The 23,137-nt window shown below is 41.0% G+C and overlaps 1 protein-coding gene and 1 pseudogene across 1 annotated transcript in view; both read left to right on the top strand.

The window, feature by feature from the left end:
• UPP2 (uridine phosphorylase 2) overlaps window positions 1–23,137 on the top strand; it is a 39,136-nt gene that overhangs the window by 10,902 nt on the left and 5,097 nt on the right. Inside the window, exons 3-6 of the mRNA XM_052664322.1 lie at window positions 302–460; window positions 3,604–3,718; window positions 10,700–10,909; window positions 13,036–13,182. Of these exons, the coding sequence (XP_052520282.1) occupies window positions 302–460; window positions 3,604–3,718; window positions 10,700–10,909; window positions 13,036–13,182 (631 nt within the window). The remainder of the gene's footprint in view (window positions 1–301; window positions 461–3,603; window positions 3,719–10,699; window positions 10,910–13,035; window positions 13,183–23,137) is intronic.
• Window positions 8,688–9,174, top strand: LOC128071489 (60S ribosomal protein L21-like; annotated as a pseudogene).

The raw sequence follows: 23,137 nt of genomic DNA, 5'->3' as shown, positions 1-23,137 counted from the left end.
AACTTGAGATGCTGGTTGATATTCACTGTGACAAAAATACCCACTTGAGCAAAATCAACACTTATTTTGATTATGTGATTATCTTTTTCTTTACAAATTAAGTACATCAAACTTTTTTTCTGGTTGCCTTATTTACCAGTTAATGATGCCAATTATTTAACTCATGAACATTAACCCAGAACGTCTACATATATCCCTACGTATATAACTGAAAAACAAAGTAACAACATTAAAGTTGAAAGATGACGCTTGCCTTTTATCTTGGGTACTCAGGCGGGTAATTGTTTATTTTTATTATCAGTTTGTCTGTGTTGGTGGGAGCCCCAACAGAATGAAAGCATTTGCACTGTTTATGCACAAGGAGCTCAGACTGGCGGACAGTGAAGAGGACATCAAGGATATCTGTGCTGGGACAGACAGATATTGTATGTACAAAATTGGTCCCGTGCTCTCCATCAGTGTAAGTACTCAATAGCTGTATGTCACGTAGTCATCACAAGCTAGCAAAAGAAAGTGGGACCTTCCAAATATAGGAGTTCCTGTTAATCTCCTTTGCATTTTCACGCAGTTAAATGAAGTGACCAGGTGTGACATTTATAGTTGGAAAAAGTCCTAGGGGCAGAAAATAGCATTCTGTGCCACTTTGGTACACTTTATTAGTTACCATTAAGCTATGCAAGTTAGGGGAAAACGCCTTCAAAGCATACTTCCTCTCTTTAGTTTGTAACTGATTAATAAGCCACCAGCAATTTTTCTCCTCTATGTCTTATCCAACTTTGGGAATGTTGGGCTTTTAGTACACAGGGTCCAATTTTCAGAATTACCAAAGTGGTGCCATTTAACACTATACTAAGCTTGCTGAAAAGCTGCTAATGCATTTCTATGGAGATCTTGTAAATTGCTCTCCTGTATTTAGAACATGCTAACAGCTCTGGACACACAGTGTCCTGAGACAATATGAAAGTGGAATGACTTGCAATCTTAGGGAACACAAGGCTACTTTCCCTCTTGGACCCAGGATAGCATATACTTAGCCAAGTGTAAATGCATGTGCACCCAGCTTGCCTTCCAAGTGGGTCTCTCTGCCACAGGGCTATTTTCTGAAACAACAGTTCTGAGGCTGTAAGTGTCTAGACACTGAAGCCCCCATAAGGAGACAGTTAACCATGTCAGATGACAAGGGAAGAATCTACAACAGGGTGTGACAATTCTAAGGAGCTGTATTATATATGACTCCTGCACTAGGGGATAACTACTTTTCCTCAGTCACTCTGGAGGTGGAAGAATGGATGATCATGGCTACAAGCTTGGACTGAAGAAGGGGGAACGATGCAACACTAGTGGAACAGCCAAGCTGATCTCTCCTGTGGGTCAAAACACATGAAACCTGCTTTGGACTCGAATGGGAGAAATCATTCATTCATGTATTTTTCTATCCAACAATTATAGAATATCTACATTAGAAAAAACTGAATATCCCCTGATCTTGGCATATTTTGTCTTACTAACTTTTGTTTGACTTTTAGACTACAACTCTTTGTCCTTTTTTGCACAATAAATGGGGAAGGACAAAAAGGTAACATTTATAAAAATGAGAAACTATCATAAACAAGTAGTAAAACTTCAGATATAAAAACAGCAGTGACTGATACTGTTGGCCCGTCAGAAAAAGAACTGAAATATGTATCATGCCCGAAGAGGTCAGCCAATTGGAAATGAGCCTCAGTAGGCAGAAAGAGGATTTCCAGTTGAGATCCCTTCTTCGAAAATTCTTCCTCTCCAAGAGCTGCTGGGGTCTGGGTGTGTGTGTGTGTGTGTGTGTGTGTGTGTGTGTGAAAGAGAGAGACAGAGAGAGAGTTCAGTAGAAATACACAAGACCATTTGTCATTTTATCACTATGCCATATATAACGTGATAATCATAAACCTATCAAGCATCTGATTTAGGAGGAACCTAATAGACTTCCCTGGTGGCTCAGATGGTAAAGCGTCTGCCTATAGTGTGAGAGACCCGGGTTTGATCCCTGGGTTGGGAAGATCCCCTGGAGAAGCAAATGGCAACCCACTCCAGTATTCTTGCCTGAAAAATCCCATGGACAGAGGAGCTTCTTAGGCTGGAATCCATGGGTTTGCAAAGAGTCGGACACAACTGAGCGACTTCACTTTTCACTAATAAATCAAATAATGGTTCATTCTCTTCATTTACAATTGAGGAATGAGACTTAGAGAGTTTACTCATTAGTGGCAGAGCCAAGACTAGTTAATCTTGGACATACAATTAACACAGGTTTGATTCAGGCCTCTAGGAGACTTACAATGCATTTGGAGGTCAGAACATGTTCCATGGCAACCAAAAATAAACCTAGTTTCTGTAGTTTAATATTCTTGATGGTGAGAAAAAGGGAACTCAGATGAAAATATTGTGCCCGTGACTGCAGTGGTTTCCCAGATTTGTTAATGAAGAATTAGTGGAAGCCATCATCTAACTGCCAAGATGCCCCTGGTGCTTTTGTGCACACGAAGTCTTTGTGCCTGAGTAGAACACTGAAGACCACCTTTGACTCTCTGGCATTATGTTAGAAATGAAATAGAAACCGATTCTAAACTTAGCTCCATCTACCACAAATTCCAGCATGGAGGATCTTTCTGGAACATTATTAGAACATATTGTAAATGCCAAATGATTTGGAATGGCCAAATCCTCTAACCTGTGTTGATCTTTATTCTGTGACAATGATTCTACTCTTCCAAATGCTGAGGAAGACAGGGTTGCAATCATGATCTATAGCAACTTGTTCAACAACTTAATCTCACCTACACATTTAGTATGGGCTTCCCAGGTGGTGGTAGTGGTAAAGAACCCACCTGCCAATGCAGGAGACATAAGAGACGTGGGTATGATCCCTGAGTCAGGAAGATCCCCTGAAGGAGGGGATGGGAACCTACCCCAGTATTCTTTCCTGGAGAATCCCAAAGACAGAGGAGCCTCGTGGGCTACAGTCCATAGCGTTGCAAAGAGTCAGATACAACTGAAGTGACTTAGCAGGCATGCATACATTTAGTATATGCTCCAATTTTTAGGTGTAGGTATAACCCATATCTCTAACTTTTTACCTTTCAGAGCTCACACAGAATTACCCGCAAATGAACATGGAAACGTGAGAGCAATGAAATGGACTTACTGTTTCATTTAGTATGATGGAAAAGGACTAAATACATGGCAGCCAAATCTATATTTCCTTGAAATCAAGTCAATCTTGCAAAAAGCTCTTTTTCAAAGACTCACTGAAAAGCCCAGAAATGGCACTGCCCTGACACACCAGTACACCACCCTGTCCCCACCTTCTGCTCTTGACAATGAGGGTTGAACTCAGTTTAACTGGCAGGGAGATGCCTCTCTTTGATCATCACAGATGGACCCATCTATCAGCATGTCATGTGGGCGTCAGTTAGAGCTGACTTACGGTTTTCTCTGCTTTGGCAAAGTCATAATGATTATGCAAATTTATCTGCGGGCTGTTAACTTGTAATGAAGGAAGAAAATATGTCCTGTGCGTGTATCAGTCTGTGAGATGTATAATGACTTTCCCTTTTCTCTCCACAGCATGGCATGGGCATCCCCTCCATTTCCATTATGCTTCATGAACTCATTAAATTACTATACCATGCCCGATGCTCTGACGTTACCATCATCAGAATCGGCACATCAGGGGGAATAGGTGAGATGAACTGATTTCTATACTATTCTAATAAATTCAAGGAGTGGTTCCATACAGGGTAACTAGCTGCCAAAGCATACCAACATACCCAGAGCCCCGCTGAAACCCAGATGGGCTGAAAAGTGTCAGGAGGCTGAGCTTGAGGCAATTTGGAAATTTAAACTTAGAGAAAACTAAAGGAATTTAAAGAAATGTGTGTGTGTGCGTATATATATATGTATGTATGTATATATATATATGTATGTGCACATATATGTATGTATAATCTTTCTCTTTTTACCTGCATGGAAACCTGGAGTGAGACCTCACACTGCCTATTGCCCAAATAGGCTTAGGTGTTCTTAAGGGGAAGAGTGGAACAACTGCTAGGAAATTTGTTTTGAGGTTAAGGGTAAGTTTCAAGGGTTAGCATAAATTTTGAAGCTTAAACATTTTATAAGTGACAGAAATAAGTGCCTTCAAGTGAAAAAAATCACTAAGACTTGCTTTGTTTATCAGCTAAGTAAGAAGATGGCAATAGTTCTCAGGAAAACATTGCTTTTAGCTCACGTTAGTGTCACCCTTTACTTGCCTTGGTCTGGGCCTTTTCTACATGGACATACCAGAAGACATCAGGCCAGGCTGTTAGAGAAGAGTCGGGAGATGCTTCCAAAGTTTTTCTCAGCACCTCACCTCCTCCCTTACTCCTCAGGTGGCCAGGCAACTGGTCAGGAGCCTTGTTAATATATCTACCCTGGGTTCAGGTAAAGTTCTGAGGAGACCTTCTATTTCAACTGGTTCCTCAGGAGCAGATCTTGTGAGAGGATAATTCTACTATGTCAAGAAATGCAAACAGAGCAGGGCATTGTAACTGAAAATGTTGGGTTGACAGAGCGAGAGGACTGAATGGGAATTATTTTTTTTTTAAGATGGAAATTATTAATAAAAATTTGGTCTTAGAATTACACAGGTGGCTAAGTAGTGCTTCACTGGAAACAGACATGTTAAAAAAAATCATGTCCTTTCCACAGCTATGGTACAGGAAAGTCCACCAAGACCCTCACAGATGGATTAAAGGACATCTATGGATGTTCATTTGGAAAGAGAAGGAGAATGTTAGCAATCATTGTTAGATCAGGCATCCTTCTGGATGGTTGTTTAGCCAATGTTATGCCAAATAGGCAATAGTAGGGAATGAGGCATTTGGGGATGAAATGGATAATGTTGTTATAAAAAGTGCTCAGAATTCTTGAGTTGTGGGATACAAGGCTCTGTCTGTGCAGCCCGTGCCCATGCAGTGTACCATCCTGACCGCTGAGGTTTCCCTGTGATATTAGCAAGTGTCCAGTGCGGGCAAGGTACCCTACTGACCATCCAGCTTAAGGTCATGGACTCTAGGTGTTTTGCTTCATGATACATACATCCCTCGCAGCACAATGAAGGGCGATGAATTGTGGGAAATTAAAGCAATGCGCTGTTGTGGATATCTATCATTTTGAAGTTCTGGTCTCATTAAGAATTCTTAGCTTATTGGTAAGATGTGTTTGTTTGTTTTGTCTTAAGAAACATTGATTTGGAGATGAAGAAATGCAACTTGTTTTTTTCCCCCCTTATGTTTCCATTCTTTAAATGAGCCAACAAAACTGATGATGATGAAGTACTTGAATAAATAGTAGATAGTACATTAGCTTTTAACTGGGATATAAATGTTCCAATGCATCTAAATATTAGGAAGGCATGTGAATAATTTCATTATTGATGTCCACGTTTTCAGTTTCCTTCTCAGTCACTTTCTTGTCTTTAGGACATTGTAAATAATTCAAGAAGCTACTTTTTTGATTTATTTAAAAAGTATTTGACCTACCAAGGTTCTATCATCATAGTCCACTTTGGGTCTCTACCTGGATTTTCTAAATTAACCACATGTTGACCCATGTTGGAATTTATTAAGAACCCAGAAGGATATGGCTAGGCACTATGGTAAGAGTTTGTAATTTTTTTCTATACTAAGTCACATAATAAATATTTTAGGATTTGCAAGCCATATGGTTTCTGTTGCAACATCTGAACTCTGCCATTAGTGTGGAAACAATCATTAAAAATATGCAAATGAGTGAATGTGGCTGTTTCAATAAAACTCTATTTACAAAGATGGACTGGATCTGGCCCATGAGTTGTAGTTTGCAGATCTCCGTCTGTGGCATCTCTATGGAAACGTTTCACTCATTCAATGAGTTTTTACTGAGTACTTCTAATGTGTCATGGATCACAGCTTTGTTGTGGCAAAGGGGCTTGCATAACTCAATGAAGCTATAAGCCATTCCATGCAGGGCCACTCAAGATGGACAGGTCATAGTGAAGAGTTCTAACAAAACGTGGTGCACTAGAGGAAGAAATGGCAACCGCTCCAGTATTCTTGCCATGAGAACGCCATGAACAGTATGAAAAAGCAAAAAGATATGACACCAGAAGATGAGCCCTCCAGTTCAAAAGGTGTTCAATATGCTACTGGGGAAGAGCAGAGGGCAACTACTAATAGTCCCAGAAAGAATTAGGTGGCTGGGCCAAAGTGGAAATGACACCCAGTTGTGGATATATCTGGTGGCGAAAGTGAAGTTCCATGCTGTGAATAATAATATTGCATAGGAACCTGGAATGTTAGGTCTATAAATCCAGGTAAACTGGAGGTGTTCAAGCAGGAGATGGCATGATTGAACATCAACATCTTAGGAATCAGTGAACTATAGTGGAACAGAAAGGGCGAATTTAATTCAGGTGACCATTGTATCTACTACTGGATGCAAGAATCCCTTACAAGAAAGAGAGTACCCCTCATAGTCAATAAGAGTCCAAAAGGCAGTACCTGTGTGCAGCTTCAAAAACAACAGAATGATTTTGATTCATTTCTAGGCAAACCATTCAATATCACAGTAATCCAAGTCTATGCTCCAACCACTGATGCCAAAGAAGCTGGAGTTGATTGATACTATGAAGACCTACAAGACCCTGTAGAACTAACACCAAAAAAAGATGCCTTTTTCATCATAGGGGAATTGAGTGAAAAGGTAGGAAGTCAAGAGATACCCAGAATAACAGGCAAGTTTGGTCTTGGAGTATAAAATGAAGCAGGGTAAATGTTAACAGAGTTTTTTCGCAAGAAGATGCTAGTCACAGCAAAGACCCTTTTCCAATAACCCAAGAGACAGCTCTACACATGGACATCACGAGATGGTCAATACTGAAATCAGATTAATTATGTTCTTTGCAGCCAAAGATGGAGAAGCTCTATACAGTTAGCAAAAACATGACCTGGAGCTGACTGTGGCTCAGATCACTAGTTTCTTATTGCAAAATTCAGGCTTAAATTGAAAAAAAGTAGGGAGATTGACTAGGATCTCTTCAAGAAAATTGGAGATATCAAGGGAATATTTCATGCAAGGATGAAAAGTGAAAGTGAAAGTCGCTCAGTCATGTCTGACTCTTAGTGACCCCATGGACTACAGTCTGCTAGGCTCCTCTGTCCATGGAATTCTCCAGGTAAAAATACTGGAGTGGGTTGTCATTCCCTTCTCCAGAGGATCTTCCTGACCCAGGGATCGAACGTGGGTCTCCTGCATTGCAGGCAGATTCTTTACCAACTGAACCACTATGATAAAAGACAGAAATGGTAAGGACCTAACAGAAGCAGAAGAGATTAAGAAGAAGTGGCAAGAATATACATAAGAACTATACAAAAAAGGCCTTACTGACCTAGATAATCATGATGGTGTGGTTATTCACCTAGAGCCGAACATCTAGGAACGTGAAGTCAAATGGGCCTTAGGAAGCATCACTATGAACAAAGCTAGTGGAGGTGACGGAATTCCTGTTGAGCTATTTAAAATCCTAAATGATGATGCTGTTAAAGTGCTGCACTCAGCATGTCAGCAAATTTGGAAAACTTAGTGGCCACAGGACTGGAAAATGTCCGTTTTCCTTCCAATTTGATAGAAGAGCAATACTAAAGAATGTTCAAATCACCATACGATTGAGCTCATTTCACATGCTAGTAAGGTTATACTCTGAATCCTTCAAGCTAGGTTTCGGTAGTAGGTGAACTGAGAACTTCCAGGTTTACCAGCTGGGTTTTGAAGAGGCAGAGGAACCAGAGATCAACTTGACAACATTCACTGGATCATGGAGAAAGCAAGATAGTTCCAGAAAAACATCTATCTCTGCTTTATTGACTCCACTAAAGCCTTTGACTGTTTGGATCACACCAAACTGTGGAAAACTCTTAAAGAGAAAGGAGTACCAGACCACTTTACCTGTCCCTTGAGAAACCTGTATGGGGGTCAAGAAACAACAGTTAGAACTGGACATAAAACAAAAGACTGGTTCCAAATTATGAAAGCAGTATGACAATGCTGTATATTGTTACCTTGCTTCTTTAACTGTTATGCAGAGTATATCATGCAAAACAGAAGGTTGGATGGATCACAAGCTATAATCAAGATTGCCAGGAGAAATATCAATAACCTCAGATATGCAGATGATACCACTCTAAAGGTAGAAAATGAAGAGGAACTAAAGAGCCTCTTGATGAGGGTGAAAAAGAGAGTGGAAAAGCTGGCTTGAAACTCAACATTCAAAAAATTAAGATCATGGCATCCAAGCCCATCACTTCATGGCAAATAGAAGGGGGAAAACTGAAAACAGTGTCAGAGTTTATTTTCTTGGGCTCCAAAATCACTGCAGATAGTGACTGCAGCCATGAAATAAAAAGATGCTTACTCCTTGGAAGGAAAGTTATGACCAACCTAGATAGCATATTCAAAAGCAGAGACATTACTTTGCCAACAAAGGTCCATCTAGTCAAAGCTATGGTTTTTCCAGTAGTCATGTATGGATGTGGGAGTTGGATCATAAAGAAGGTTGAGCACCAAAACTGAAGCTTTCAAACTGTGGTGCTGCCCTTTCGGCTGGAACTGCCACCTTCCAGTAATTCACAGAAATGACCAACACAAAGGGAAAGAGGAGGGGCACCCACTACATGTTCCCTAGGCCTTTCAGAAAACACAGAGTTGTTCCTTTGGCCACATACATACAAATCTATAAGAAGGATGATATCGTGGATATCAAGGGAATGGGTACTGTTGAAAAAAGGAATGCTCCACAAATGTTACCATGGAAAAACTGGGAGAGTCTACAGTGTTACCCAGCATGATGTTGGCATCATTGTAAACAAACAAGTTAAGGGCAAGATTCTTGCCAAGAGAATTAATGTGCATATAGAGCATATTAAGCAACCGAAGAGCTGAGATAGCTTTCTGAAATTTGTGAAGGAAAATGATCAGAAAAAGAAGGACGCCAAAGAGAAAGGGACTTGGGTTCAGCTGAAGCGCCAGCCTGCTCTACCCAGAGAAGTACACTCCGTGAGGACCAATGGAAAGGAACCCGAACTACTGGAGCCCATTCTCTATGAATTCATGGCCTGATGGATGTAAAAATAAAGACCTGGACCTAAAAAAAAAATTGTGGTGCTGGAGAAGACTCTTGAGAGACCCTTGAACTGCAAGGAGATAAACCAGTCAATCCTAAAGGAAATCAATTCTGAATATTCATTGGAAGGACTGCTGCTGAAACTGAACCTCCAGTACTTTGGCCACCTGATTTGAAGAGTTGACTCATTGGAAAAGTCCTTGATGCTCGGAAAGATTGAAGCCAAAAGGAGAAAGGGGGTGGCAGAGGATGAGATGGTTAGATCACATCATCAACTCAATGGACATGAATTTGAGAAAATTATGGGTCTTAGTGAAGGACAGAGGAACCTGTTGTGCTGCAGTCCATGGGGTTACTACGAGTTGGACTCTTAGTGACTGAATAACAACAAACCTATAATGTGATAGGCATAATACTACCAAGGAGAAAACAGAGGACAAATACTGCTCTTGCCTTTATAGAGCCTATGTTTTATCAGGACAACAGACAAACAAATGAGGAATTACGAAAAGTGTAATGAATCTTAGGACAGAGAGAATCTAGTGAAGAAAGTGCTGGTCGCTCAGTCATGACCAACTGTCTGTGACCTCGTGGACTATAGCCTGCTAGCCTCCTCTGTCCATGGGATTTCCCAGGCAAGAATACTGGAGTGGGTTTGCCATTTCCTTCTCCAGGGATTCTTCCCAACCCAAGGATCGAACCCAGGTGTCCTGCACTGTAGGTGGATTCTTTACCATCTGAGCCACCAGGGCAAGCCTTCCTGGGGAAATTGAATATAATCTATCTGTGTGACCTTTTAGACCTCCCCACACCCCGCTGTGGATTCAGATCTTTTGAAGGAAGTGATTTAAGCTGACACTTGAAGAATGGGTTGGAGTTAGTCTGATGAAAGTGCATGGGGGAGGATGAGAGAGTGAATCAGGCCAGGGGAATAACAGTTGGCAGAAAATGATTTCTCAAGTCCCAGAGACTTGAGTTCCTGAGTTCCAGGAGCAAACCAGACTTTGTAGCAATGGAAGGTCAGACAAGAGGCCTAATTTACATGGGGCGGGAGAGGGGAGGAGGGAATGGATGTGATGAAGACCAAACAGAAGAGACGACAGTGATGCAAAGAAATTATAGTAATCAAAGAGTGGCAGAGAAGATTACATATCAAGCAGTCACATCACTTTATGAAGACTACTTGCTGGCAGTCTCGCTTAGTTTATTCCTGACCTAATTTATTCAAATTTGAGCCCGAAGGCCAATACTAATTTGCATGCCCAAGAGTCATGTTTGTCTTGAAATCTAAACCCCATCACATTGTAAATGTGAATCTGGAAAGACAGCAAATGTAAATGCCTGTTTGGAATGTTATTATTAATTGCATTTGGAAAAGAAAATAATTTAAAACTTGAAAATCCAGAGAATCATTAGCAACTAGCATTAATTAATGCTGGAAGAAGAGATTCTATACTACGTGTTACAAGTCAACTCTAAGTGACATTCTTCTGTAACCACCTATTTACTCCCACACTGCAGGGATTGCGCCGGGATCTGTTGTAATAACAGATGAAGCTGTAGACTCCTTCTTTAAGCCCCGGTTTGAACAGGTAATCTTGGACAACATTGTCACCAGAAGTACTGAACTTGACAAAGAACTGGCTGAGGAACTATTCAACTGTAGCAAAGAAATTTCCACCTTCCCAACCCTCATTGGACATACGATGTGTACCTATGATTTTTATGAAGGTGAGAAGAATTTATAAATTGCAAAAGCAGCAGAAAATTACCAGCAATACTTTGTTATTCAAACGTATAATTTATATTAAAAACTTCACCGTAGAGAATTAATAGTTGGGGATTTAAAAAGGCACTGAAACAGCCTTTTCAACTTACTAAAGTAATGTAAGGACATAATAAGCAGAAGAGACATACACATAATGAATTTATTTTGAGAGTGAGTTTAATCCTCTAAGAACAAATTGGATACTCTATGCAATTAGTGATGTTAGCAAAATCTTATCTCTGTTTACACCTTTAATTTAAATTGGAGAAAGGGGATAAACTTCTATGCTTCTGCCATTTTGAGGTACATTCACCTGTACCTTGAAAAGAAGCAGGTATCTATTAAAGAGTGGGAACCAGGAAATCAGGAGAAATACTTGGAGGAGGAAATCTTGAAGGGATGGAATAGTCTCAGATCAGTTCTCTCCTCTCTCAGCCATGAGTAAAATGTCCTCAAATCAAGTTTAGGAACAAATTGAAGGTGACTTCCAAGTAGCAGTTCTTGCTACAAGGGGTGGGGGGCCAGGAGAAAAATCGCTCTGGGACAGACACTGCTCATTCCACAGGAAAGAATCTAACCAGGGTTGGTACAGTTCCTTGGAGGGCATTCTAGAAATCTTGTAGTATAGCTGCGTCTGAGTATGTTCATCAAACTACATATTACTTCACTTTAAATTATTTTTCTTTTCCCTTTGGATCAAACTTTAAGTATTACATTGAATTATAAACAATTATGTATGAAGATACATTATATTATCTATACTGGTTACTTCAGGTTAGCAAATGTGTTGTCACAACATATGTGTTATAAAATAGGAGGTGCTTTGGGTCTGAAAGGGTAAAGACTCCATCTCAGGCCACTGGCCCCTTCATTGGGAGGGTCACCAATGAGTTTAAGCCAGAGCTTGCAAACAGCACATGTAGGAGTCAAAGTTTCTTTGGGCTGCACAGTATTTTTAAAGTGTGAATTATTTTGCCAACATTTATATGTTTTGGATTTTCCATATGAAAAATATCTAGATTTGGGGCTTCTTGAAATAACATAATAACATAATATTAAAACTATAAAATAATCTATGCATGGCTGCCCTGGCAAGTCACATCTGGGGCTGCGTTCATTGAAGGTGAGGTGAGGCTGCTCCCTTCCCACCAGGCCCACCTTATTGACATTACCTGCTTGACTTGTGGGCCATCTGAGTTTAGATTGGTTCATTAGTGGTGTTAGCAGGCAGCTACAAGGAGTGCAGAAGTGGGTAGAGTAGAAGTAGCATGAAAGATAAAGAAAAGGGGAAAAGGAGAGGAAAGGGAGACAAAATAAAGAGAAATTGTGCAATATGGCTAACAGTGTATACTGGCCTCCCTGCTTCAACAGGATACCCTCGGAGGTAGGACCCGGTGAAGTCTGTTCCCAGTGCATGTGCAGTGGAGGAGTCCTAGCATCTGCCTTTTCTCTGGCCCCACTAGCAGGTGCAGGTGGAATGAAGTGCTAAATAAACACTGAGAGCCTCCTAAAAGAGAAACATGTGATCACAAAAGGCAAGCGTGCAGCCTGAGGTGTGTGGTAGAGAACAGGGTTGGCCAATCAACCCTCTGTATGTACCTACCACGGTCCAGGACGGCCAGACGGAACCGCAGTATCCAAACCACCCTGCTGATCCTCGAGTAGCTTAGGATCATCACTGGGGCCTAGAGCATTTTATCCTTCTGCAGCAACTGTTTCTGGGCCATCTGCCAGTCCCAGGAGCAACTTGAGATTGTCCTCAAAGGGCAGATCTTCCAGCAACCCTCCAGATCCTGCTATCCCTGGGCACAGTGCTGGCTGCTGAGGCCACTCAGTGGTTACTTGCCCCAGAGTTGGGGAGCTCAGGGTCATGGAGACCCCACTGTATGTGAGATGCTTGAGCTAGGCACACTCTTGCCTCATGTCCTCTGGTAGGATGATTCAGATGGCTAGATTTATTTTATCTGGGGTGCAGGCTCACAGGTTAGGGTTCACCACAGAGCATGTGGTCTGACAGCAAGCCTCTCAGTGATGCCACAGCGACTGTAGTAGGACATCAAGTTGCTAAACATTCTCCATTCTCTTTCAGGCCAGGGTCGACTCGATGGAGCACTGTGCTCTTTTTCCAGAGAAAAGGGTTTAGATTACTTAAAGAGAGCATATAATGCCGGCATCAGAAATATCGAAATGGAATCTACAGTGTTTGCAGCCATGTGTAGACTTTGTGGTCTAAAAGGTAAGACTTTCATGAATGCCTAGGATCAAATTATCTTCTTTCATGAGGTTATTTTCACACTTTAGGAGAAGAAAAAGGAATTCAGCTATATATTACTTTGGGTTGAAAGCATGATTATGTCATAATATGTTCTGAGTGGGTAGGACATTATTCCTATTTTGCAAATGAGGAAACTAAACCTTAAGGGTCAAAAGTGAGTTCCCACCATCGCTAGATAGTGGTTATGTAGCCAAGACTTGACAGCAGGTTCAGTTTTCTCCATCCTAATAGTGACTGCTGTTTTCTACTACAATTGGATTTACTGAGACATGACACAAATAACATATCCCTAAAACAGTCCATCAAAGGACAAAACATCAGTGGAACAGTGTGTTTTTAGTTAATTTACATGCATATGTAAACTTTCCACCCTTTTATTTTGGAAAGAAATCAAGAATACAGAAAAATTAAAGGAATAGTATAATACTTAGGTACCCTTTACCAAAATTCAAGTTTTTAGTATTTTCACATTAGTGCATATACATCTAAATATATATGTATGTGTGTGTATGTATATATGTGTGTATGCATATATATATATATATATATATATATATATATATACGTCTATTTGGTTTTTTCTTCTGAATCATTATAAATAAATTACAAATATCATGCCACTTAACTTTTGTACCTCAGCATCATTTCCTAAGAATAAGGATGTTCTCCTAATGTCCATAATACAATTATCAAACAAGAAAAGCTAAGAAAAGTAAAAAGCATTTCATAACATCATTTAACATCCATTCCATATTTAAATTTTCTGATTGTCCTAAGAATATCTTTAAAGAGTACTTTAATCCAGTACTGAATTAACTTTATATGTTGTATTGCTTGGTTATTGTAGCTCTGTATTTTTACAACTACAGTAGTCTCCCTACTTTTCTTTTTTTCCTGGGACTGTGATTTTTTTGAAAAGTCCAGGCTGCTATCCTGTAGCACACCCATGTTCTAGATTTGTCTGCACACATCATTTCAAGGTTTCACTTGGGCATTTATACTGAATATTTCCTGTAAAGCAGAAGCGAAATCTAGGGGCTTGATTAGAGTCAGCTATGTGGCAAGAAGATTTCATAGTAATGTAAACTAGGTACATTAGTTTCCCTTATTCCATATCACAGAAAGGTAAGGTGAAGATATTCCACTATCAGTAATTTTGCATCACTTGGTTCAAGTGGTAACTGCCATCTCTCTCCATTGAAAAATTAATGCTTTCTCTTTGTAAGTAACAAGTAACCTCGGAGATGATAATTTGGCATTTTGATAATTTTAATTTTCTAATTCCATCATTCCTCCTACATATATTAGCTGGTATTTTTTAAAAAGAGGCTTTCTTTCTCACACTCCTCTCTCTCTCTCTTTTTGGGGATAGGGAGTTATTGTTTTGCTCATTTTGTTCAAAGCAGTGTGTATATACAGCTTCTGTCATTATTCTTTTGATATTCAAATTATCCCAAAATTGGCTAGGAAAAGTCTCTTCTAGCATCCTTTTTTGACATAATCCTCTTAGCATTTAGGCATCACTTGCATTGTCTTTGCCTCAGGTCTGGAATCATACATTTTTCCAAGAAGCTCTGCTTCTTTGGGTGGAGAATGGCATTATGAAGCCAAATATGGATGTGGCATGCATTTTTATTTTGGGTGAAATTATTCCCATAGAACCACTAACATTTGACCAATACCAAGAAAACCTATTGAAGTAAAACATAATTTTCATGAGAATTAATCAATATAACTATTCTTTTTTATTTAAAATTATTTTCATACTCATCTTCTAGATTACAAAAATCAAGCTTAACTGATGGAAAAGGTAAAGCTTCAAAGTTAGTTAAATATTATATATTAACTTGGCTGTGAAAGCCTCAGATCATCATCTAAAATAATATTTTTGAGTGGTAAGTAGTCCCCAAATATGAATAATGATGTCCAAGAAAACATTGGAGCAACTTAAAAAAAAATGCCTAGTTTTGTTTTTCACATGGCAATTGTCTTTTTTCATAAGAGTCCATAAAAAATGTCATCTATTCAAATGTGTTTTATAGCATGCCTACTGAGTGCATGGCACAATACAAGAAGCCTGGATTTTAAATCAGATTTTTGGCTGATAAGATTTGTCTCAATCATTGTCTTCCTAAAGAAAGAAGAACTTTCTCCTATGCATCACCTAGTTTCCTAAGCACCCAGGCAATATGGACCCAGCAAAGGATGACACAGAATCTCTGCCCTTGAGGAGTTCTAGCAGGGAGAGAAATAACAACAAAGAGTTATCTATAACAATATAGTAGTATGTTAGATGCTGAGGAGCATGATGGTGAAAAAATAAGGCAGGAAAAGGGCACAGGGACAACCAAGGTAAGGAGGAAAACCATAAATTAAAATAGGGAAGGGTGCACGGAGAAGGTGCCATTTAGGAAAATGCCATGTGGGTGTCTGGGCAAAGCAGTCTGGGAAATGCAAATCTAAGACTGCCAAGCAGGAGCATTCAGAGTATCTGGACACACGGGGAGACCAGTGTGTCTGGAGGGCAGTGACAGCAGTGGAGAGGGTAGGGGATGGAGTCAGTGAGGACTGTGTGGTCCCCATGAGAACTGTGACTTTCACTCTGAGCAACATGAGAAACCACTGGAGGCCTTTGAATGGAGAAGTGATGGGATCTGGCTTGCCTTTGAACAGCAGCACACTGGCTGCTCATCTGGGAAGAGCCTACTGGGGTCCATGGCAGAAGCAGGGAGATAGGAAGGCTGATCCCATAGTCTAGGGAGATATGAACAACAGTCGAGAAAGTGGGAAGCAATCATGCTAGATACAGCTTGAAAGCAAACCCAGCAAGATTTGTTGACAATGTGATGTGAATTTGGAGAGAAACACAAGAGTGAAGATCGACTCCCAGGCTTTGGGCCTGAACAGCTGGAAGGATGGAGTTATCACAGTTGGGACAGAGAATATTCGTTGGAGCTTTGGGGGTACCGTGAAAGTGAAAGTTGTTCAGTTGTGTCTGACTCTTTGTGACCCCCTGGACTATACAGTCCATGGAATTCTCCAGGCCAGAATACTGGAATGGGTAGCCTTTCCCTTCTCCAGGGGATCTTCCCAACCCAGGGATTGAACATAGGTCTCTCACATTGCAGGCAGATTCTTGACCAGCTGAGCCACAAGGGAAGCCCAGGAATACTGGAGTGAGTAGCCTATCCCTTCTCCAGTGGTTCTTCCTAACCCAGGAACTGAACCAGGGTCTCCGGCATTGCAGGCAGATTCTTTGTCAACTGAGCTATCAGGGAAATCCTGGGGGTACTGTCAGTCAGTTCAGTTCAGTTCAGTCGCTCAGTCGTGTCTGACTCTTTGAGACCCCATGAATCGCAGCACGCCAGGCTTCCCTGTCCATCACCAACTCCCGGAGTTCACTCAGACTCACATCCATCGAGTCAGTGATGCCATCCAGCCATCTCATCCTCGGTCGTCCCCTTCTCCTCCTGCCCCCAATCCCTCCCAGCATCAGAGTCTTTTCCAATGAGTCAACTCTTCTCATGAGGTGGCCAAAGTACTGGAGTTTCAGCTTTAGCATCATTCCTTCCAAAGAAATCCCAGGGCTGATCTTCAGAATGGACTGGTTGGATCTCCTTAAAGTCCAAGGGATTCTGAAGAGTCTTCTCCAACACCACAGTTCAAAAGCATCAATTTTTCAGTGCTCAGCTTTCTTCACAGTCCAACTCTCACATCCATACATGACCACTGGAAAAAGCATAGCCTTAACTAGACAGACATTTGTTGGCAAAGTAATGTCTCTGCTTTTCAATATGATATCTAGGTTGGTCATAACTTTTCTTCCAAGGAGTAAGCATTTTTAAATTTCATGGCTGCAGTCACCATCTGCAGTGATTTTGGAGCCCAGAAAAATAAAGTCTGACACTGTCCAAGAAGTGATGGGACCAGATGTCATGATCTTTGTTTTCTGAATGTTGAGCTTTAAGCCAACTTTTTCACTCTCCACTTTCACTTTCATCAAGAGGCTTTTTAGTTCCTCTTCACTTTCTGCCATAAGGGTGGTATCATCTGCATATCTGAGGTTATTGATATTTCTCCTAGCAATCTTGATTCCAGCTTGTGCTTCTTCCAGCCCAGCGTTTCTCATGATGTATTCTGCATATAATTTAAATAAGCAGGGTGACAATAGACAGCCTTGACGTACCCCTTTTCCTATTTGGAACCAGTCTGTTGTTCCATGTCCAGTTCTAACTGTTGCTTCCTGACCTGCATATAGGTTTCTCAAGAGGCAGGTCAGGTGGTCTGGTATTCCCATCTCTTTCACAATTTTCCATAGTTTATTGTGATCCACACAGTCTCAAGGCTTTGGCATAGTCAAAAAAGCAGAAATAGATGTTTTTCTGGAACTCTCTTGCTTTTTCCATGATCCAGCGGATGTTGGCAACTTGATCTCTGGTTCCTCTGCCTTTTCTAAAACCAGCTTGAACATCTGGAAGTTCATGATTCACGTATTGCTGAAGCTTGGCTTGGAGAATTTTGAGCATTACTTTACTAGCGTGTGAGATGAGTGCAATTGTGTGGTAGTTTGAGCATTCTTTGGCATTGCCTTTCTTTGGAATTGGAATGAAAACTGACCTTTTCCAGTCCTGTGGCCACTGCCGAGTTTTCCAAATTTGCTGGCATATTGAGTGCAGCACTTTCACAGCATCATCTTTCAGGATTTGAAACAGCTCAACTGGAATTCCATCACCTCCACTAGCTTTGTTGGTAGTGATGCTTCCTAAGGCCCACTTGACTTCACATTCCAGGATGTCTGGCTCTAGATTAGTGATCACACCATCGTGATTATCTTGATCTTGAAGATCTTTTTTGTACAGTTCTTCTGTGTATTCTTGTCAAACAAGAGATGGCAAGAGTGAATGTCGACATTCTAGGAATCAGCGAACTAAAATGGACTGGAATGGATGAATTTAACTCAGATGACCATTATATCTACTACTGTGCACAGGAATCCCTTAGAAGAAATGGAGTAGCCATCATGGTCAACAAAAGAGTCCGACATGCAGTACTTGGATGCCATCTCAAAAACGACAGAATGATCTCTGTTCGTTTCCAAGGCAAACCGTTCAATATCACAGTAATCCAAGTCTATGCCCCAACCAGTAATGCTGAAGAAGCTGAAGTTGAACGGTTCTATGAAGACCTAGAAGACCTTTTAGAACTAACACCCAAAAAGGATGTTCTTTTCATTATAGGGGACTGGAATGCAAAAGTAGAAAGTCAAGAAACACCTGGAGTAACAGGCAAATCTGGCCTTGGAATACGGAGTGAAGCAGGGCAAAGACTAATAGAGTTTTGCCAAGAAAATGCACTGGTCATAGCAAACACCCTCTTCCAACAACACAAGAGAAGACTCTACACATGGACATCACCAGATGGTCAACACCAAAATCAGGTTGATTATATTCTTTGCAGCCAAAGATGGAGAAGCTCTATACAGTCAACAAAAACAAGACCAGGAGATAACTGTGTCTCAGATCATGAGCTCCTTATTGCCAAATTCAGACTTAAATTGAAGAAAGTAGGGAAAACCACTAGACCATTCAGGTATGACCTAAATCCAAACCCTTATGATTATACAGTGGAAGTGAGAAATAGATTTAAGGGACTAGATCTGATAGATAGAGTGCCTGATGAACTATGGACTGAGGTTCATGAGATTGTACAGGAGACAGGGATCAAGACCATCCCCATGGCAAAGAAATGCAAAACAGCAAAATGGCTGTCTGAGGAGACCTTACAAATAGCTGTAAAAAGAAGAGAAGCGAAAAGCAAAGGAGAAAAGGAAAGATATAAGCATCTGAATGCAGAGTTCCAAAGAATAGCAAAAAGAGATAAGAAAGCCTTCTTCAGGGATCAATGCCAAGAAATAGAGGAAAACAACAGAATGGGAAAGACTAGAGATCTCTCCAAGAAAATTAGAGATACCAAGGGAACATTTCACACAAAGATGGGCCCGATAAAGGACAGAAGCAGAAGATATTAAAAAGAGATGGGGGTAATATAGTAGGTGTCAAATAGAGGTTAAATAAGCAGGTGGGTTTATCAATCTTGAGTGCAGGTGTGAAGTTTGGACTGGAGAAGTAAAGAAAGAAAGTTGTAAGTTGCCAACATGTAGGTAGTATTTAAAGTACTGCAATGAATGAGATGACAAAGCAAATCAATGTAGAAACAGATGAAAAAGTTAGGGCAGGTGAGGGAGATCTAGCAGAAACCAAGGAGGAGGGGTCAGTGCAATGGGCAGAACACTTGGAGATCTAGTGTCCCAGAACCAAAGAAGAAATCTTCAAAGAAGCAAAGAAGTATAGCCCGATAATGATTTACTTGATCACAAGTAGAATTTTAATTCTAGTATTTGTCCTTATTGTCACCTAATTTTAATACACAAAGCTACAAACAAAATGTATGTGGTAATCTAAAAGCACGTCTTAGAAAGAAGTTGTACATCACAAGAAGAGATTAACTGTAGAACCATTGCTCTCATCGCAGAATGAAAGCACACACAAACCCTTGTAACATATGAGTGAAGGGTGTCATTGCATCCTTGTCTTCTTTAGAAGGCCATCATTAATACCCACTTTCAGGGAAGCAATAACATCTGCTTTTCTTCCACAAGTTAGTGAGGGTGGGAGCCCTAGCTGGGAGCAACTCGCCCTTCCCGGAGCAGCAGCCCAACCAGCAATGACCTGCAGGAACACCTGGATTCAGATGATTTCTGCTCCAGGAAATGTTTCCTCATGTTTCTTTCTTATGGAGATAGCAAGTGGTCACTTGAGTGACCTAATGTGCAAATTAGGTGACCTCCCTCTAATATGCAAATAGAGGAAAATTTGGTAACCAATTTAGTCAAACACAACATGCCAGGTCACAAACTGCTGCCCTGATGTAAGTTTGGTGATCATCATCAGTTCTTTCTTAAGAGGCAGTCAGAGAAGTTCTAGGCTTGTGAACACTGGACCCATCTTTCTCTCTTTGAAATGTTGCCGAAACCTCAGAGAAGTTACTGATATGAGAGAGTTTTTGCCCTTGCTACAAGTCCTTGTGACCTTGCTCTCTCTGCCACCTGCAGGTCCCCTCCTAGGCTCTTTCCTCTCTAGCATGCTCTAGTTCCTGCCCTCTGCTGTGTTTTCCCTTTTCTGCTGCTATTGAAGCTGTTGGTAGCTGATGTCAGCCTGCCAATAGCTGTCTTCCAGGCCACTGATGCTGCCTTTTCCTTGAGCAGATCCCTTCTAGGCTGCCAACATTCACACTAAAGGTTGTATCTGTAAGTACGTAATTCTGTAGTTCTTGGGAGAATTTCTGTCCAAATTTCTTCTTGGTGACAGGGACTCTTTATTTCCCTCAGACACCACTGTTTCCAAAGATGAATTCTTGGTACAGGAAGATCAACCCCTGGAAGGTCAACCACCAAGGACACAGATCAAAACCCCATGCATATGATTCTGCCATGTTCCCATCTTTCATCCCCACTTCATTATATTCGACCCTGAATGCAGTGAAGCTTGGAAAAGCTCTGTATGAGCTGGAAGAGCTTCATCTGGGGAAGGGCTGTGAGAGCCTTCACAAACAGCTGCTTTAACATACTTATCAGGGAGGTTATATACCAATGGTAAACAACACTGGTGGAGGAGTCAATGGCACCCCACTCCAGTACTCTTGCCTGGAAAGTCCCATGGACGGAGGAGCCTGGAAGGCTGCAGTCCCTGGCATCACTAAGAGTCTGACACAATTGAGTGACTTCACTTTCACTTTTCACTTTCATGCACTGGAGAAGGAAATGGCAACCCACTCCAGTGTTCTTGCCTGGAGAATCCCAGGGATGAGGGAGCCTGGTGGGCTGCCATCTATGGAGTCACACAGAGTCGGACACGACTGAAGTGACTTAGCAGCAGCAGCAGCAGCAGCAAGCAACACTGGAAAATATGTTTCATCTGGCACCAAATGCTCAAGACTCCCAGGCCTATTCCCGTTCCCCCTCCATCTTGCTCCCACTGTCAGCAAAGACCCATTCCCCATGTGTCTCCAAATGGCCTTCTCTAATGGCCTTTTCTGTTCCTTTAGTAGTACCAGATGACTGGGTTCATACTAAGGCAATGATGCCTAATGGTTTCAGCTTATAAATAATATTGTATTTAAACAAGAGTCTTCTAGAGAATCATTGTTCTCAGAGGAGTCGCTCATTGAGTATGGACTAGTGCAAAAACAGATCTTTCTGCATTCACCAGGACAAGGAGGTCCTGAGACCCCATGGACTAGCACTTCTTATCTTTACGATTCATGTAAGATCTCACTTACATTAAGGGACATAATTCTCACTTCATCAGGGACATTTTGCATGACTACCTAAACTACTCACTCCCATTCATTCTACTTACCCACTCATTCACTTTTTCTACCTCATTTCTCTGTATCGTATTTACTACTATACCAAACTACATTTCTTGTTTCTTTATATACTAACTTACATATAATTTTGCACATATTAATACATGAAGATACATATTTAGCATCTATCTCCATTACAACATAAGTAGTACAAGAACACGAATGCTGTTTGTTATTTTCTTGCTATATCTTTCAGTTCAGTTCAGTTCAGTTGCTCAGTCGTGTCCGACTCTTTGCGACCCATGAATTGCAGCATGCCAGGCCTCCCTGTCCATCACCAACTCCCAGAGTTCACTCAGACTCACGTCCATCAAGTCGGTGATGCCATCCAACCATCTCATCCTCTGTCGTCCCCTTCTCCTCCTGCCCCCAATCCCTCCCAGCATCAGAGTCTTTTCCAATGAGTCAACTCTTCACATGAGGTGGCCAAAGTACTGGAGTTTCAGCTTTAGCATCATTCCTTCCAAAGAAATCCCAGGGTTGATCTCCTTCAGAATGGACTGGTTGGATCTCCTTGCAGTCCAAGGGACTCTCAAGAGTCTTCTCCAACACCACAGTTCAAAAGCATCAATTCTTCGGCGCTCAGCCTTCTTCACAGTCAACTCTCACATCCATACATGACTACTGGAAAAACCATAGCCTTGACTACTTTGTTGGAAAGTAATGTCTCTGCTTTTCAATATGCTGCATAGGTTGGTCATAACTTTTCTTCCAAGGAGTATGCATCTTTTAATTTCATGGCTGCAGTCACCATCTGCAGTGATTTTGGAGCCCCCAAAAATAAAGTCTGACATTGTTTCCACTGTTTCCCCATCTATTTCTCATGAAGTGATGGGACTGGATGCCATGATCTTTGTTTTCTGAATGTTGAGCTTTAAGCCAACTTTTTCACTCTCCTCTTTCACTTTCAGCGAGAGGCTTTTTAGTTCCTCTTCACTTTCTGCCATATGGGTGGTGTCATCTGCATATCTGAGGTTATTGATATTTCTCCCGGCAGTCTTGATTCCAGCTTGTGTTTCTTCCAGCCCAGCATTTCTCATGATGTACTCTGCATATAATTTAAATAAGCAGGGTGACAATATACAGCCTTGACATGCTCCTTTTCCTATTTGGAACCAGTCTGTTGTTCCATGTCCAGTTCTAACTGTTGCTTCCTGACCTGCATACAGATTTCTCAAGAGGCAGGTCAGGGGGTCTGGTATTCGCACTTAGAATAATATTTGTATATGGTCTTTCAATAAATATTTCCTAAATGAATAAAAAGAATGACTACTCAACCTCTATAGCCCATAGAAGATAGCTATAACAAAGTCAGCTGGTTCCTTGTTATTCAGCTACATTTATTGCTTGGGATTATCTAAAGGACTCTGGAATGCCACATACTCGTCCCAGTAGGAAGTGGCAAAACCTTATAAAGTTAAGCATCCTTTTGCTATAAGTTTCTTATAATACTTCTATATCTCCTAATATCTGATAGATGGACAAACTA

This window comes from Budorcas taxicolor, chromosome 2 (assembly GCF_023091745.1).
Source record: "Budorcas taxicolor isolate Tak-1 chromosome 2, Takin1.1, whole genome shotgun sequence".
NCBI classification, from domain to species: domain Eukaryota; kingdom Metazoa; phylum Chordata; class Mammalia; order Artiodactyla; family Bovidae; genus Budorcas; species Budorcas taxicolor.
This window is presented reverse-complemented; position numbering and strand designations above follow the sequence as displayed.